Genomic DNA, 15,545 nt, shown 5'->3' with positions numbered 1-15,545 from the left:
ACCAATGCCCAGCCAGTTCCCGAGCAGCGGTCACACCCCCCAGCCAACTCCCCCAGGTTTATATACTGGGCATGACGTCATATGGTATGGAGTAGCCCTTGGGCCAGTTTGGGTCAGCTGTCCTGGCTGTGCCCCCTCCCAGCTTCTCGCTGGCAGGGCATGAGAAGCTGAAAAGTCCTTGACTAGTGTAAGCACTGCTTAGCAACAACTAAAACATCGGTGTGTTATCAACATTGTCCTCATTCTAAATCCAAACCACAGCACTGTACCAGCTACTAGAAAGAAGAAAATTAACTCTATCCCAGCCAAAACCAGGACATAAATTACAATAAAAAAATAAATATACATTGATAATTAGTAGAAAATAAGTTTCAGTTTCTATATCTGAAAAAAGAATTTTTATAGAATGTGCCTGAAGAAGAGATTTGTGCAGGTTCTGGAGCTTTCTAAGCATAATTTTATTTTATTATTGTTTCAAAGAAGCAGTAATCACAATGGCCTGGAGGATTTTTCAGTGGTGTGGAAACCTTTTCAGAAAAGGTAGTAATCCTTCTGACAAGAGATATATAGTGCTTAGTTGAGCTGGCAGCTGGAGGGTGCGTATCACAGCTGTTGACATGCATTTAAAGTTCTCTTAACTTTTAATGTTCCAGGAAAGCCCTGGAAAGGCAGGAGTAGTCATTTTCCATGGTGTACCTAGCTGGAGGTACATGAGGAAAGGCTTTTACTAAGGTATCTTTAAGGTAGTTAATGGTGAGAAATGGATTAGACAAAGGCTCATGAAGGTGAGTGGGAATTAGCTTGTGATCTAAAAATAACAGCAGATTTTTAATAGTAGTGACTGGCCATAAGTTTTCACGAGTACTGTTCCTTCTACCATGATTTAATAGCGTTGGTTTAAAATGTATAGCATACATTGTACCTGTGTTTGTAGCAAGTATTTTTAAAAAGAAAAAAAGTCACTAATGGTAAAGGGGGGCTAATTGTGTTGTGATGACCAGTAAAGAGAATGACAGGCTTGAATACTAAGTGGTACGGTGACTGCTGGGCAGGATGAGCCCTTTCCTGCCAGCAAGGTTTCTGGCCCATCAGGTGTACAGGTACGGTTAATTTATTTCTGATGGATAGGATTACAACTTCTGGCATTTCATCCTGGTAGTGAAGTTAGATCCCTTCAGCAGGGATGAAATTAATTAAAAGGGAGTTTGATAGTGCCAATCAACATAGGCCAGAAATTAAATTAGTTACTTCTATCTATCAGGCTGCATTCTCTGAAGAAAAAGGTTGCATTTTCAGGAAGGTCCTTATTCTTGCATGTGGCCTAGTAGTTGCCACATGCAGGGCACCCATGTAAAGCTTTTTCCTTCGTGAAAGGTTGGAATAGATTGAGGACCCAGCTGATCTTTACATTACTGTCAGCCATAGATGGTTTTCCTATATTCATGTCTTAGCAACAAAAAGGAAGAAAGGCAATGACTGCTTGTGGTAAATGTAACAGACAAGGTTAGAAAATGTTTGTGTAAGAGGTATAAAAATATAATGCTAAATTGGCACATCCTCCTCTCATTAACATAGTTCTTGCTAGAAAAAAGGGTGGATTTTTTAGTAAATCTTGTGCCAGTTCTTCAGATGATGTGTTTTCCTGATAGAAGTACATTTGCCTAAGCAAAAAGTCTACAATAAGTGTTTTTACTCATACAGAAATTCTCCCCCCATGACTTTGTAACAGCAATGTTTCCAAAGAGATTTGTCCACTATTCTTTGCATCCATATGAGGACACTGTGACATGGAGTCATATAGACACACACATGTATGTGTGTGTGTGTGTATATATCTATAAAATCTCCTATTTAAAGCTAAAAACAATTCTTACCATTCTGTTGTTTATATTAATATAGATATATGTATGCAGATGTTTAATCCTGAAGAATGTGTACACTCAGTCTGCTCCAAGGCATGTGTGAGATGTGTCAAACTAGATGCTGTATGGTTTTGTGTGTTACACAGTTCATGATGGAGTTGATCCTATAAACCAAACTCACTAGAGTGTTTTGATGTCTTGGAGGGTCAAATCTATGCAAAAATCTGTGGCTGTGAATACAACTTGATCCATATGTAATATAGACTGAGTATTAACAGTAGAGTTTGTGTACATGCCATATGAACACATATTTGTCTCAACCTTGCAATGAGATCCACATGGATGAATGCCATATCTGTTGAGTGCCATTTATTCCAATTGGATTTGCATAGAGATAAGATTTTGCCTATATGGGGGACAGAATTGGGGAGGGGAAATTAGGCACATTTTTATTATAGGCATGGCAGAAATTTTCAGCGATGTAGGTAATTTACTTTGGAACAACTTATTTTGGGATGTGGCATATTTTTCATCAGCTGAAGTATTTAAATGAAAAATATTTATCTTCCTTAAAGTAAGTTTCCACATCCGATCTCTGTTGTCTTAATGAAAACCTCTATGTCTTTGCAAACTGTCTGGGTTCTGGTAGTTCTGTTGTCCTAATTGTCTGTTCCCGTTGGCCGTTCTGGTTTTAGACTTACGAAACTCTGTTTATGTCACATTAGAACAATTCAACTTGAGTCCCCAGTAGCAGAATCCATAGAGTTTTTGTTAAACTTACAGAGGTTATGATTTGTGCTGGTGCTAACATGACACTTCAGTAAGACAGATCGGACATCTTAGCTTCACCATAAGCAAATAGGCATCCAAATGATGCTTATATTACTTGTCATGCTTCACAGGAAGAGTTGCATTTTTGCAAGATTGAATTAGTTTCCTCATTTGCAGATGCCATTGTAAGGCTAAAGTACTTTCATATTTACAAGGCAAGACTGGGTGCAAATCTTTCAAGCACAGTTTAATGACCCTGTATGGTACCTAAGGCAGGATGCCAATTTGCCAGTCACCCCTCTGCGCACACTCTGCTCGGTTGCTGAACAGAAGATCACTTTTTCTCTTTTTTTCTTTGCTCCAGTTTCCTGCAGGTAACTCCTTCAGATCCATCTGGGGTGAAAAACTAAGTACGAATCTGGACATGTCTGGAAGTAGCATTTTAAATGCTCATTACCCTGTTAGGATTGATAAAGGCAGGATCTGAAGCTCCAGTTTGTTTTTTCCCTATGAATCGCTACTCCCTATTTAATTGATCCCTTCTAATCAGGTAGCAATGTTGTATCAAACAAACAGAACATATAACATTCATAATATATTCCAGACACATCTTCTATTAAAATATTGCATATAATAAAATCCCATGCTTCAGTCACTCATTTGTCAGCATGAGGAAAGTGTATCTGTTGATAATTCTTTTTTCACTTTCCTCTGAAGCCTCAGAAGTTGCCTATGGCTAGATATCGTCTATGACAAAGAGTCAATGCTTAATGTGGTATAGGAACTCCATTCTGGTATCTGACTGGTGTGTCTTGCTCAAATGCTTGGACTAATGTTATTGCCATCCCTATAGGGATGGGAAGGATTTTTTTGTCAAGTCAGAGAGGCAGGACTTTGAAGCTCTTTCCCTTCTTATGCAACACAAAACATGTTTTGTTTTCTGAGTTCAGGTCTTCTGAGTTCATCTGATTTAGACAAGTGCTGCCACTGGATCTTTGTCTGTCCTGTTTTCTGCCCTTGGCACCCATTATAGTTTTGTGGGAACTGGAATGTATGTTTTTAAGCAACAATGGCTGCTAAAAGATCAAACTAACTGAATGATCCATCTAGCCTTAATTTCTATGGTGATTATAAAACCCTATGAGATAGAAGTATACGGTGAAGTTATATTGCTGTAAAATGATTACAAAGGATTATAAAATTTTGGTACTTGTAAAGCAGTTATGACTACAAAGTAGCATAAGTATTTGTATTCTATATTTTATAATGTTGTATTAGCATTTTTCCTTTAAAGCTGTTTTTGATTTAAACTGTGCACCATAAGCAGATTTGTAGCATGACATGCTTTCTTTAATTTAGTACAGAAAATGTGCAAGCACATTCACAAATGCCATGAACTGATTTTTTTTCCCATCAGCTGATCATTCTAACATTTAATTAACATTAACTGTATATTTGTGCTACAAGAAGTATTGACAGAATTCTCTTTCTTCTTTCTTGTCATGATTATTTAGGAAAAGAAGCCCATCAATATCAAGAGAACAGAACAGAAGATACGACCAAAGGGACGAGAGAGACGAATATTCACAGTATGCTACATCAGACAGTGCAATGCCCAGGTCACCATCAGATTATTCAGATAGGCGGTCGCAGCGTGGGCCTCAGTTATATGAAGAACCTGAACTGGGTGATTATAGAGATTCCAACAGAAGGAGTCGCAGGCGTTCCAAGGAGTATCCGGTAGATGAGGAAGATGCACAAAACAGGGAAGAATATGAAAGGCAACGGAGGGAAGAGGAATACCAGGCACGATACCGAAGTGATCCTAATTTGGCTCGTTACCCAGTCAAGCCACAACCGTATGAGGAACAAATGCGTATCCATGCTGAAGTGTCCCGAGCACGTCATGAACGGAGACATAGTGATGTCTCATTGGCAAATACAGAGTTGGAAGATTCTCGGATGTCTATGCTGAGGATGGAACGACCGTCAAGACAAAGATCAGTGTCTGAGCGCAGGGCTGCCATGGAAAATCAACGTTCATACTCTATGGAAAGAACTCGAGAGGCTCAGGGACCAAGTCCCAATCGTCAGAGGACCACAAATCATAGCCCTCCTACACCTAGGAGGAGTCCAGTTCCTCTGGAAAGACCAGACATGAGGCGCTCTGATTCATTAAGGAAACAACACCATTTGGATCCCAATTCTGCCGTACGGAAAACAAAACGTGAAAAGATGGAGACCATGTTACGGAATGATTCGCTCAGCTCAGACCAGTCTGAATCTGTCAGACCTCCACCACCAAAGCCCCATAAAACAAAAAAGGGAGGTAAAATGCGCCAGGTTTCATTAAGTAGCTCAGAAGAAGAATTGGCATCCACTCCAGAGTATACGAGTTGTGATGATGTAGAGATTGAAAGTGAAAGTGTTAGTGAAAAAGGTAAGATTTCTAATTTTTTGACTGTTTCAATATATAGATGTGGTTTAGTTTCCATTCCACTGTATGTTTATTTTACCTATTAGAATTGATTGCAACCACGTATCTACAGCCCTTCACAGGTGACTCAAGTTTGTTGTGATGGGAGGTTTTTTTTCTGATTTTGTGTTTCATTTACTTAAATCTAAATTTAATGATTTACATGGAAAAGAACATCACAGCTACTAGAAGTATTTGGATATGTTAAAGGAAAAAACATGCCTATTGAAAAACTTGTTAATTAAATCTGCAAAGCATCTAAAGCTGGGCTGTCATATAAGGCCATGGTTTCATGTCCATTAATACCAGATTTGCGCACTCCTGGATCACAATGAGTGCATATTTGATCTGGATCAAGTGTTGGCACATGACCGCTTTTCTGTTGAATTAACTAGAGCACATGACACAGCTTATGCCAGTTTCATGCTGGCTGCAGCAGGTTAAAGAGCATCTGATCTGCAAAAAACCCTGTGTGTATAAAGTTAACCCATTCAAGTTTTTAAACAAATTTAAAATGACTGATGTTCTTTATACCAATGGAAGGGGTTTTTTGCTGTGAGGCTATGGTGCTTTTCGGTTTTAGTGCTTTTTAGGATTCCTGATGTTGGAGTTACTCCATTGTCAGAAATAAAAGCTAAGATTAATTGAAATGATTCCCAACCTATCCAAAGGTAATGTATGACTTAAATATGAAAGCATCGGGGACCATCAGTTTAAACTGAATCAAATTAATAATATTAGTTTGCTTACCTTCATATATGTTGTTGGTCCAAAGTACAATAGTTATAACCTGTTTTCAGTTATTATTCTTATGCTAGTGCACCTTTACTAATTCTCATGAATGGTCATCTGCTGTTGTGGATTGGGATTAGAAAATTTGCTACTATTTGTTATTAATATTGCTATCAAATTGGTTCTGAAGCAAGTAACTAATTAGAGTTAGTGGAATAACTCTGAATTGTCATATGTCGATAGCAGCAACCATGGTCTGATAAATAAGGAGCAAGATAGTGTAGAATGGAAGCAAATTTCACCCAGGTCAAAGCAGACAATTACATGCACTTACATGAAACAACTGTGAGGAAACCTTGACACCCTTAGTCTTCCTGATGAGTAGAAAAACTCCTGTCAACTTCAGGGTGTTCACGATTTTGTTCTTAGTAGCAACCTTGAGGAAAATAGACCCAATGAATATACGGGAAGTAGTAACAAAGCGTTTATTTAATGAAATTCAGCATATGAAACAAAGTATACAGAATAATATACAAACAATGTATTTTTTGTACAGATATACAAAACATAAGTTTAAAACTTACTATACAAACAATGTTTAATTCTCTGTCTTCATAATAATCTGACATAAATTATAGCTTTCACTTAAATAATGTTGTATTTTAACTGTCAAAGAAAACATTATTATTGATAACAATAGTTAATTATAATGATAGTCATGTCTGTGCTGATTTCTGAGGTAGTGAATGAAGCTAAATTGAGCATGTATTTTATAAATGAATGAAAAAAGCTTGCAAAATTTTACAGGAAAAAAAATGCTCTGTTTTATGTTTTGTTAATCTTAACTGAATTACTGTAAGCAGTTCTCATGACATATAGAGTGTAGCTGTGTCAGCATGGCCCAGTGGTGGCCTGTGGCTGGAACCAGTGTGGAGAACAGCCTTGGTTTTTCATAGAGGAAGAAAGCAACTGCTTGAACTGGGGAAGATGTCTGACTGCTTCTGACTGTGCCTGCTTCCAGCCTGGGCTGGAGGGTCCTGTTTCTGCCCTTGCTGATGGGCTGGGAGGCAGTGACCATGCATGAAACAGGCAGCCATCCCAGCAGTAACACCTGTACCCGGAGCCAGAGCCAGCTGGTGCCAGCCTCAGCAGCCCTGGTCATGTTACCGGACAATATCCTCAGCCCCATTCATACTTCTCCCCCACTCTTTAACCCCTGGAGCCGATGCTCCAGGAAAGTATTTGATTGGATATGGGAAGATTTGGCTTCTGCTAGGCATGGGGGAGGAGAGAAGAGATCTGCTAGGATGAAGAGGAAGAGGGGGTCTCACCACCTGGATCAAGCCTTCACAGCTGCTATAGGTAGACCCACAAAGTCCTACCTCATTCTTTTTATTTTCATGAATGTCTCTTACCATGTAAACCATCCTGCACTCAGAGTCTCTATAAGCAAGTGATTTCTTCATGAATACCACAAAAAGGAATACAGTACATAAACCCCCATCAGTCTTCTTTGTACTGCAATACCTTATTTCCTTAATTGATAAAATGTAATTAATTATTTTAAACACCTCCTATAAAAATGGGTTTTTCCTCCCCCCCAAATTATTCGCTTTCTGCCCTTCAAAAACTCCCCAGACCTGAGGATTTCTCAGCTGTCCTTTTAAGCCACATACAAAGTCTCTTTGGCCAAGGATATAATGCTAAATATAAAACATTTGGCCTTGGAGTGATGAAGGGTGGCAATGTTAGAGTGAGAATTTGGATGCAGTAATAATGAGTTCTCCAAAAGAGGAGAATAATTTGTTCTCCATTTTTTTCTCTGTGGAGTACCCATATCTTTTCACAGATTCTTCAAATAAATATTAACAACTGCTCAGCTGTGAGGAGCAGCCTGGGCCTGAGCTGCAGGAGCAGCTGTTCACTGAATTACATCTGAGATTTTACAAGGCCCTGACATTGGTTTTAAGAAACTAGTCTGAAAATCATGAATTATCCTAAAATGTAGGAAAAATTATAGTCATATGCTCTTAAAAGGTTGAAGGTTTGCCTTTTTAAGCTTATCTCCAAAATGAAAAGGATTGTTACATATATATGGTTGGAGCATATATATGCACACAAAATGAAGATAGCCATTTCCTTTTACAAGTCCAACAGAGACATGGACCAGCTGCTGGATTAAGAGCTCTGGGAAGAGCACCCATTATTACTGAATGCCTCTGACTTTAAGTATTTGGGTCTGATCTCATTTCAGTAGCTGTCTGCTTTAAGGTAATTTTTTCCTTGATTTTTAAAAACATGATCTGATTGTTTTCAGGAAGGGGACAAGTCAGAATTATTTTTCTTCATGTTTCTGGTAATGGCCAGGGAAACCATTGCCTTGGAATGCTTCTGCCTCCTCTCTATGGGGGACAAGGGAAACTGTGAGCAGAGAAAGCTGATGAACACACAGGCAACACTCAGGCACCCAGTAGATAGCCATGTGAAACACAGGCATGGTGAAGAAGCATTGTAGATGGAGATTCAACTGCAGAAGAGAAGAGCTAGATATTTAAGATACTGCATAGTTTTTGTAATGCAACTATATTTGGACCAGGAAATTTGGGTCATGAACTAGGCTGAGGACTGGCATACTGGAATGGGAATCAGGAGGCTTCAGGAGGATGAGCAGACAAGGGGAGGAAGTTTAGGAACTGCAAAACAAAATGTCATTGGGTGGCTGGAAACCAGTGGATTGAGATGGAAACTGAGGCTGAAGGAGAAGAGGGGAGAGCAAAGCTGGTAGATCAAATAGGCTAAACCTGTGACCTGGCTAAACCTGTGACCTGTAGTTTGGGAAAAACAGATAAAATGAAGGAAACAGATCTGCTAACTGTGAAGGTGAGAACTGGAGCTTCCTGAGCAGTAGGTTAGAGGATTCTGAGATTGGCTGAGAAGCAGAAGCAGCAGTTTGGGAGAGACAGTGAGTGGCTGGGACAAGGGCGTTCAGAGAGAAGGACTGGATGGTTGAGCTGGGCTTGGGAGCTTTGGCAAAGAGGGAGTGGGACTCCCTGAGCAAGGACCGTGGGCCTGGCAGTATTGACGGGAAATGCTGAGGGGGGGGTTGGCGAGGTGAGAAACACAGGACTATGGTGAGGAGCCAGTGGTGTGACAGACCAGTTCATTCTTTAAAAGGTCAGGAAACAATACATGACAACAGTGTTAAATGGACATAACTGAGATTATAAACGTGTTTACCTGAAACTTAGGTTGTGTCAGAATGAAATATATTTTGCAGATTGAATTTTGTGCAGGTCTTCATACACGTTAAAATCGTCCTTAGTGACATAACTGAATACTAATTTACCAGATGGCCTCTGCCTTTTTCTGTGCATAGGATGAACAATTCTTATTGTGCTATTCAAAATTTTCTGAAGCTCCCAAGGTTTTTTCCAAGTTATCTAAGGGACCTTTCTTTACTCTTGTTGTGAATACCAGGCTTCTGAAACTGCAAAGACAGTGTCTCCATTTGCAACACTTGTTGCCAGTCCTGGAGATGAGGGTAGCATACAGTCCAAGGCTGTATCTCCACGGCAGGATTCCCTGTCTGTGTTAGGAAACACACTTTGCAGAGTTAAAAAATAAGAAGGTGACCATATGTTTTGGACCAAAATATTAGGTATATTTCTATTTTCCCTAGTACTGAAAGAACAAAATTGCTTAAAATGTTAGAGAAAAACAATTCTTGAAATGCTAGTGCTTTTATGAAATCGTAAATTTTAAATGGCAGTAAAATGGATCCTCAATCAGTAAACATCAAGATAATAATGACTTATTTTTAAATGTTCTGGATTGTTCAATTCACCAATTCTTTCTCAAAACCATCTCAGTTTACTTGGTTCAGTTTCAAGGCTCTGAGAAACAAGGTTTATAAAGTAAGAATGGTTGTGGTGTTAATTGCAGTGAAGTGAACGTTGAACCATGTCACCTACAAAGCTCCAAATGAAGCTATGTTTTTTGTGGCATGCAAGTTAGGCCAAGCTGTCTCCATTGCTTGTCCAGTTTAAGTGTCTTCTATTGTGAGGGAATATTACAGTATTTTTTATTTGTATTTTCAGTTAGATGTTTGCCAGTGCAATTGTAAGGAATAGGCCTTAGGGCAGGTTTGAAAGGGCCCCCATAATTTGTCAGCCAGCATGAAGCAGATGTGAAGCACAGTGCTACAGGCTTGTTCTGTGTGGCTACAGGCTTTCCAGGTAGAGTTAGAAAATCAAACAGTATCGCTGCCCATATATTCCTTGTGGCAATACTGTCACACCTGCAGTCCACCAAAGCGCCAGTCTGAAGAGACTCGCCACAGCCACGCTCAGGAAAGCCAGTGGTCCCTGGGGCTGTCATACCCCCACTCAGAACATAGGCAACGGAGAGGTGATCTGCACTGGAGCTGGGGTTCCTTCTGCTTCTTCCCCAAACATCTGAGGGTCCTGGATGTCCTACAATTCTTTACAAATCTCTCAAACTCCAGGGTTCTGGCAAGAGACAATCTCTAAATGGAAAAATAGAATTCATTCAAGGAAATCTAGGCATGTGATAGCTCTAAATACTGCTCTAATTTGCTCTAAATATAAAGTAGGACAGAGTAGATTTTCCAATGGTGGAAAACAGTTCAGGCATACACACATACCATGCTCCCAGCCACCTTCCAGAGCACCCTGCGAGAGGTATCTGTTTGCACAGACGGTAGCTGACATCTAATGTAGGTGGAATCTGTGGTGGGAAAGGCAAAAGTGTGTGTTTTGTCAGAGGTGCAGTTCTTAAGTTTAGTGTTTGCTTTCAGTATTCTTTTATTAAAACATGATAGCTAGATGGATGCCCATTTTTATTATCAAAGAAACTCATGCGTAGAATCAGAATCATAGAATCATTTAGGTTGGAAAAGCCCTTTCGGATCATCGAGTCCAACCATAAACCTAACACTGCCAAATCCACCACTAAACTGTCCCTAAGCACCACAGCTACACATCTTTCAAATTCCTCCAGGGATGGTGACTCAACCACTTCCGGTGAAGAAATTTTTCCTAATATCCAATCTAAACCTCCCCTGGTGCAACTTGAGGCCATTTCCTCTCGTCCTATCGCTTGTTACTTGGGAGAAGAGACCGACACCCACCTCGCTACAACCTCCTTTCAGGTAGTTGTACAGCACAATGAGGTCTCCCTTGAGCCTCCTTTTCTCCAGGCTAAACAACCCCAGTTCCCTCAGCCGCCCCTCATAAGACTTGTTCTCCAGATCCTTCACCAGCTTCGTTGCCCTTCTCTGGACACGCTCCAGCACCTCAATGTCTTTCCTGTAGTGAGGGGCCCAAAACTGAACACAGTATTTGAGGTGCAGCCTCACCAGTGCTGGGGACAGGGGGACAATCGCTTCCCTAGTGCTGCTGGCTACACTATTTCTGATACAAGCCAGGATGCTATTGGCTTTCTTGGCTACCAGGCTCATATTCAGCCAACTGTCGACCAACATCCCCAACATAACATGTGGGTAGATAGGCTCCAGTGATCTTAGATACTTCAACGTCCCCGTGTTGTTGATTGAAAGCTGCAGAGCGCGGGCTGTGTGAGCAGAAATGTGTGTATGCAGGACAAGGGGTTAATACACTGTTCTTTGTCACTAAGTGCATTGAAAACATGGATATATAACCTTGCCTTGGCTGTGTTATGGTCATTTACAGACATATGAATAACTGCACTTTTTCATTATAGAAGTTAAAAAGGTCCTCATGTCTGGAACACCTTGCAGGACCTACTTATTTATTGCAATATTGAAACCAATCTGATAGTGATACAGTTTAGTTTTTGACAGAGAATAAAGTCTATTTGGAAACAATATACTCGTCACAAGTTAAAAATGTATGGTAGCTCACAGTGTGAGGAGCAGAAAGCACACTTTCTGAGTGCTACTTCAGGAACAGTACATGTCTTACATGAGCAGAGATGCCAAGCAAGTGGGATACCATCACAGTGCTCTCACTTTGAAATTCTAAGAGATAAGGGACCTGATTTCAATCCTACTTGTGCCACTTTCATACATCTTCGACAACTTTGGCTTCAAAGTTGCACTGAGCTAAATTAGATCAGAATGAGGTCATTGTTTCTAAAATTTGCTTCATTCAGGTTAGAGAGTTCCTGAAAGTCTGACTTCTCTGGAACAAATTATACTAGAAGGCAAAATTTCAGGACTGAGCTGCAGCACTTGACTTGAACACAAGAGGCTTTGAAATTCCACACAGTTTCAGTATGGAGATATCTTAGAATTCAAAGTACGAAATTTTGAATGGTCATAAGGAGAATAACTGATTATTTAAAATACTGAAATGTTTGACGTGTTTTATTAAAAGCCTGATTTGAGGGAGTCATGACATTTCTTATTATTATTTCACTTAATATTGCAGTGTAAGTGATTGTGTTTTGCATTTATAAAGAAATATTTTTTCCATAGAGACCTCTACATCTTTTTTTAATGTATAAAGAGTTTGATTGGAAATTCAGTATTCTATTTTTCTATTTCTTTTTTTTCCAGCTTTCTCCTATGAACTACCTCTATTTTAAGTGCAAAGATAAGAAATATTGAGAGATAAGAAATATTACATTTTTCTCATTACATGTTTAAGCAATAAAAAAATCACTGCTTTTAAAGTACTTTTTACAACATTGAATGAGAAGTACCTTACTGCTTTAAAATATTAGTATTGGCTATCATAGAATTTTCCTACAAAAATATTTTTCATAGATGCATAGATGATAACAGAACTAGAATGTTCAAAGTTGCAAATAGTAAATAATGCTTTTTTTTATATTTTTGCCAAACCTTCTCCTACTTAGACACGTCTACGTTTCTTAGAAGAGAAAGGAAAGGGATGTGATCTTCTGCAGCATTTAGAGGAATCTACTGTATAATATTTTAAATTTGCAGTCACTTAAACTTGGCATAAGCCAATAATATCACTCACAGAAAGAGCCCTGCCTTTTCCCAATTCTTGGCTGCATGTTCACATCCTTATATCACTCCTTTCGCTCTGCTGGCAGAAGCATTCAGGCAGGTACACACTGCATCAAGCCAGGAAACTTTTGTGGGGTAACACTAATTAGGCAAAAAGATGGTAAATATTAACATTTGAAATTTCTTGATAAAATGATATTGAATGTCTTCTTAGATATTATAATGCATGCTGAAAAGATGGTGTGTAACTGATTATGCCTTATCAGAATCTGAGGATAGATAGGGATTTGTTGAAGTAAGGAAGAAGAAATATTTTCATATAATAGTCAAAGAAGACAGCATATTTTCTCATAAGCAAATGAACATGAATAATTTCATAGCACTTTGATTCCAACAAAAAAGACTAATACTCAATTTTCTGGATTAAATTCTTGACTAAATTACAGCCTGAACCTTCTATATGCAAATGTACACAAACCATTAAAACTGTAATTCTTTAATCATGTTTCCTTTTACTCTGGGACTTTGCTGGAACTACAGCTATAGCAGAAGTGTTGTGAGGGCACCAGATTATTTCCTTCCTGATATGATGCAATGGAAGAACTATGAGTTATTATTAAAATATTTTAGTGCATTGGTTGTAGTTAGTTATGGTTCCAGATGAGATTAAGTTGATTATTAATAGGACTACATGATTTTTAATATTTTTAACTTAGGGAAAATTTTTATTGTTGGAACTTATTTTCAGTTTAACTCTATTTTTAACACTAACTACAAGATGTATTTTGCCCTGGAAATTGTCAAAATTTTCTATTCTGAAGGTAAAGATGTTTCTTTTTCTTTTTCAGTTGAAACTGAATTGAATTGTCTGGGTGGCCAATCTTATAAGTATCATAAAAAGCATTATTGCTTTCTCTGAGCACTTTTTAAAAATCTTTTTCAAATTTAAATAGAAAACAAAAGAAACTTGTGTTGTAGTTTCAAAATAATTTCCCATTATCCTTTCACATCTTGGCAGCTGGAATATTTGCTGAATAAACTCAATAAATATTCATTAACCTTTTAATGTAAATAGCAATGAAAGAAATTACTGTCCAAACATGCCTGGAAAGGGTTTCATCCCAAGACATGCAAGGCTTCCTATGGAGGTAGTTCTTATCTTATCCAACCTCGTCCACTTATTTCTAATCAAAATTTCAGTTTAACTAAGTTAGAAATTTGGGACTTGTGATCCAAGTCTTGCATCAGAAATAAGTGCTATTATTCATACAGATGTGGCAGAGATAAGCCAAAATGAAGACCTGATGGATTCTGTGTAAAACATTTCCGTTCTTTACGATGCCATGATAGAATAAAAAGCCATCATGGAATTTTTCTCTGAAGTTTTCAGAATATTTAGCTACATACTGTGATGTTTGTAGTCTTTTCACAGAGGAGTCCCAGCAAACAGAAATAATGACAGCAAAAAAAATTACATGTAATGTCTCCAGAATACATGGAGCATGTATTTTTCAAATTATAATTTTCTTCATACTTCGATGAAATCATTATTCTTCTAGTAAAACAAAACACTCAAACCTATCTGTCACAGATCTAACGACTTGATTAGACTCAGTGTCATTTTAAATTACGTTCGTGCTTTCCTATGACATATTTAAACTGATTTTGCAGGTAATTTTGCTACTTCCCCAATTAACTATTAGAAACCAGAAGGGCCATTGTCAAGCAATTTTACTTATTTAATTAAAAAATAATTATTTAGTTGGGAGTATTCTATCAATAATATGGTATGCTTTTTTATGTTTTCTTTAAAAATGTAAGCATCTTTCTTGTTCTGCTGTTATTTTTACATCTATTTCATTAAGGATAGGATAATCAGAAAGGAAGAAGTAGAGAAACAGAAGTCGTGGGGGAATAAGCAGAATGGGCTGTATATATGTCATTCACCTGAAAACTGGGTTCCTAGGATGCTCTGTCCTTTAGCCCTGTTGCCCCAGGCTTCCCCAAATGTGCCATCCAAGACCTGCAGTTAGTCACAGAAGCTGCTTGAGATTAAATTGAATATTGTCAAAGGTGAGAGCCGGAAGCATATGTTTGCCAGAGGAAAGCATATCCTTTCCATCTTTTCCCCATTCTCTCCCCATCCAGGCCTCATCCATTGCAATTCACAATCTAGGCACCGGAAATATTTGGCATGAATGATCTAGGTAAAGTGGCACCAATTTCTGTGTCCTTTAATGGGTCTGGCTGTAATTCCAACTACAGCTGTTCAGGGGCTGCTATGTAACATCGGAGCCGGTCCTGTGAGGAAGGCAACAGCGCAAGTGTGAGGGGTGAGCCAGGCAGCTTAGGGCAGGAACTGTCACAGCTACAGTCCTACAGAAACCTGCCCCCACTTCTCAGTCAGAGCCCTGAGGAGGTGGCCAAGTTTTTCAAAAGGATGAAACACTGCATTGTCGCACCACACCACCAGTGAAAATCAACCTGCCGAATGATTAGTGCCTTTGAAAATCAGGCCATCTGCCTAGGAATCTGATTATTGATTTAGGAACCGAATCTTACCCTATTTGTGAAAATTCTAGCTAACTTTTTCCAACAGTAATATTTTCTTGAAAATGAGCGGCTGAGGGAACTGGGACTGTTTAGCCTGGAGAAAAGGAGGCTGAGGGGAGACCTCATCGCTCTCTACAACTCCCTGAAAGGAGGTTGTAGCGAGGTGGGGGTC

At 38.9% G+C, this 15,545-nt stretch overlaps 1 protein-coding gene across 1 annotated transcript in view; it reads left to right on the top strand.

The window, feature by feature from the left end:
• Nucleotides 1-4,147: 4,147 nt before the first annotated feature.
• Nucleotides 4,148-15,545, top strand: part of RIMS2 (regulating synaptic membrane exocytosis 2) — a gene marked incomplete at its 5' end in the record, with an annotated part of 289,286 nt that continues 277,888 nt past the window's right edge. Inside the window, one exon of the mRNA XM_019471267.1 lies at nucleotides 4,148-5,073. Within this exon, the coding sequence (XP_019326812.1) occupies nucleotides 4,148-5,073 (926 nt within the window). The remainder of the gene's footprint in view (nucleotides 5,074-15,545) is intronic.

Source organism: Aptenodytes forsteri, unplaced genomic scaffold, assembly GCF_000699145.1.
Source record: "Aptenodytes forsteri isolate BGI_AS27 unplaced genomic scaffold, ASM69914v1 Scaffold385, whole genome shotgun sequence".
Taxonomy (NCBI): Eukaryota; Metazoa; Chordata; class Aves; order Sphenisciformes; family Spheniscidae; genus Aptenodytes; species Aptenodytes forsteri.
Note: the sequence above shows the minus strand (reverse complement) of the source record. Positions and strands in the feature narration are given on the sequence as shown.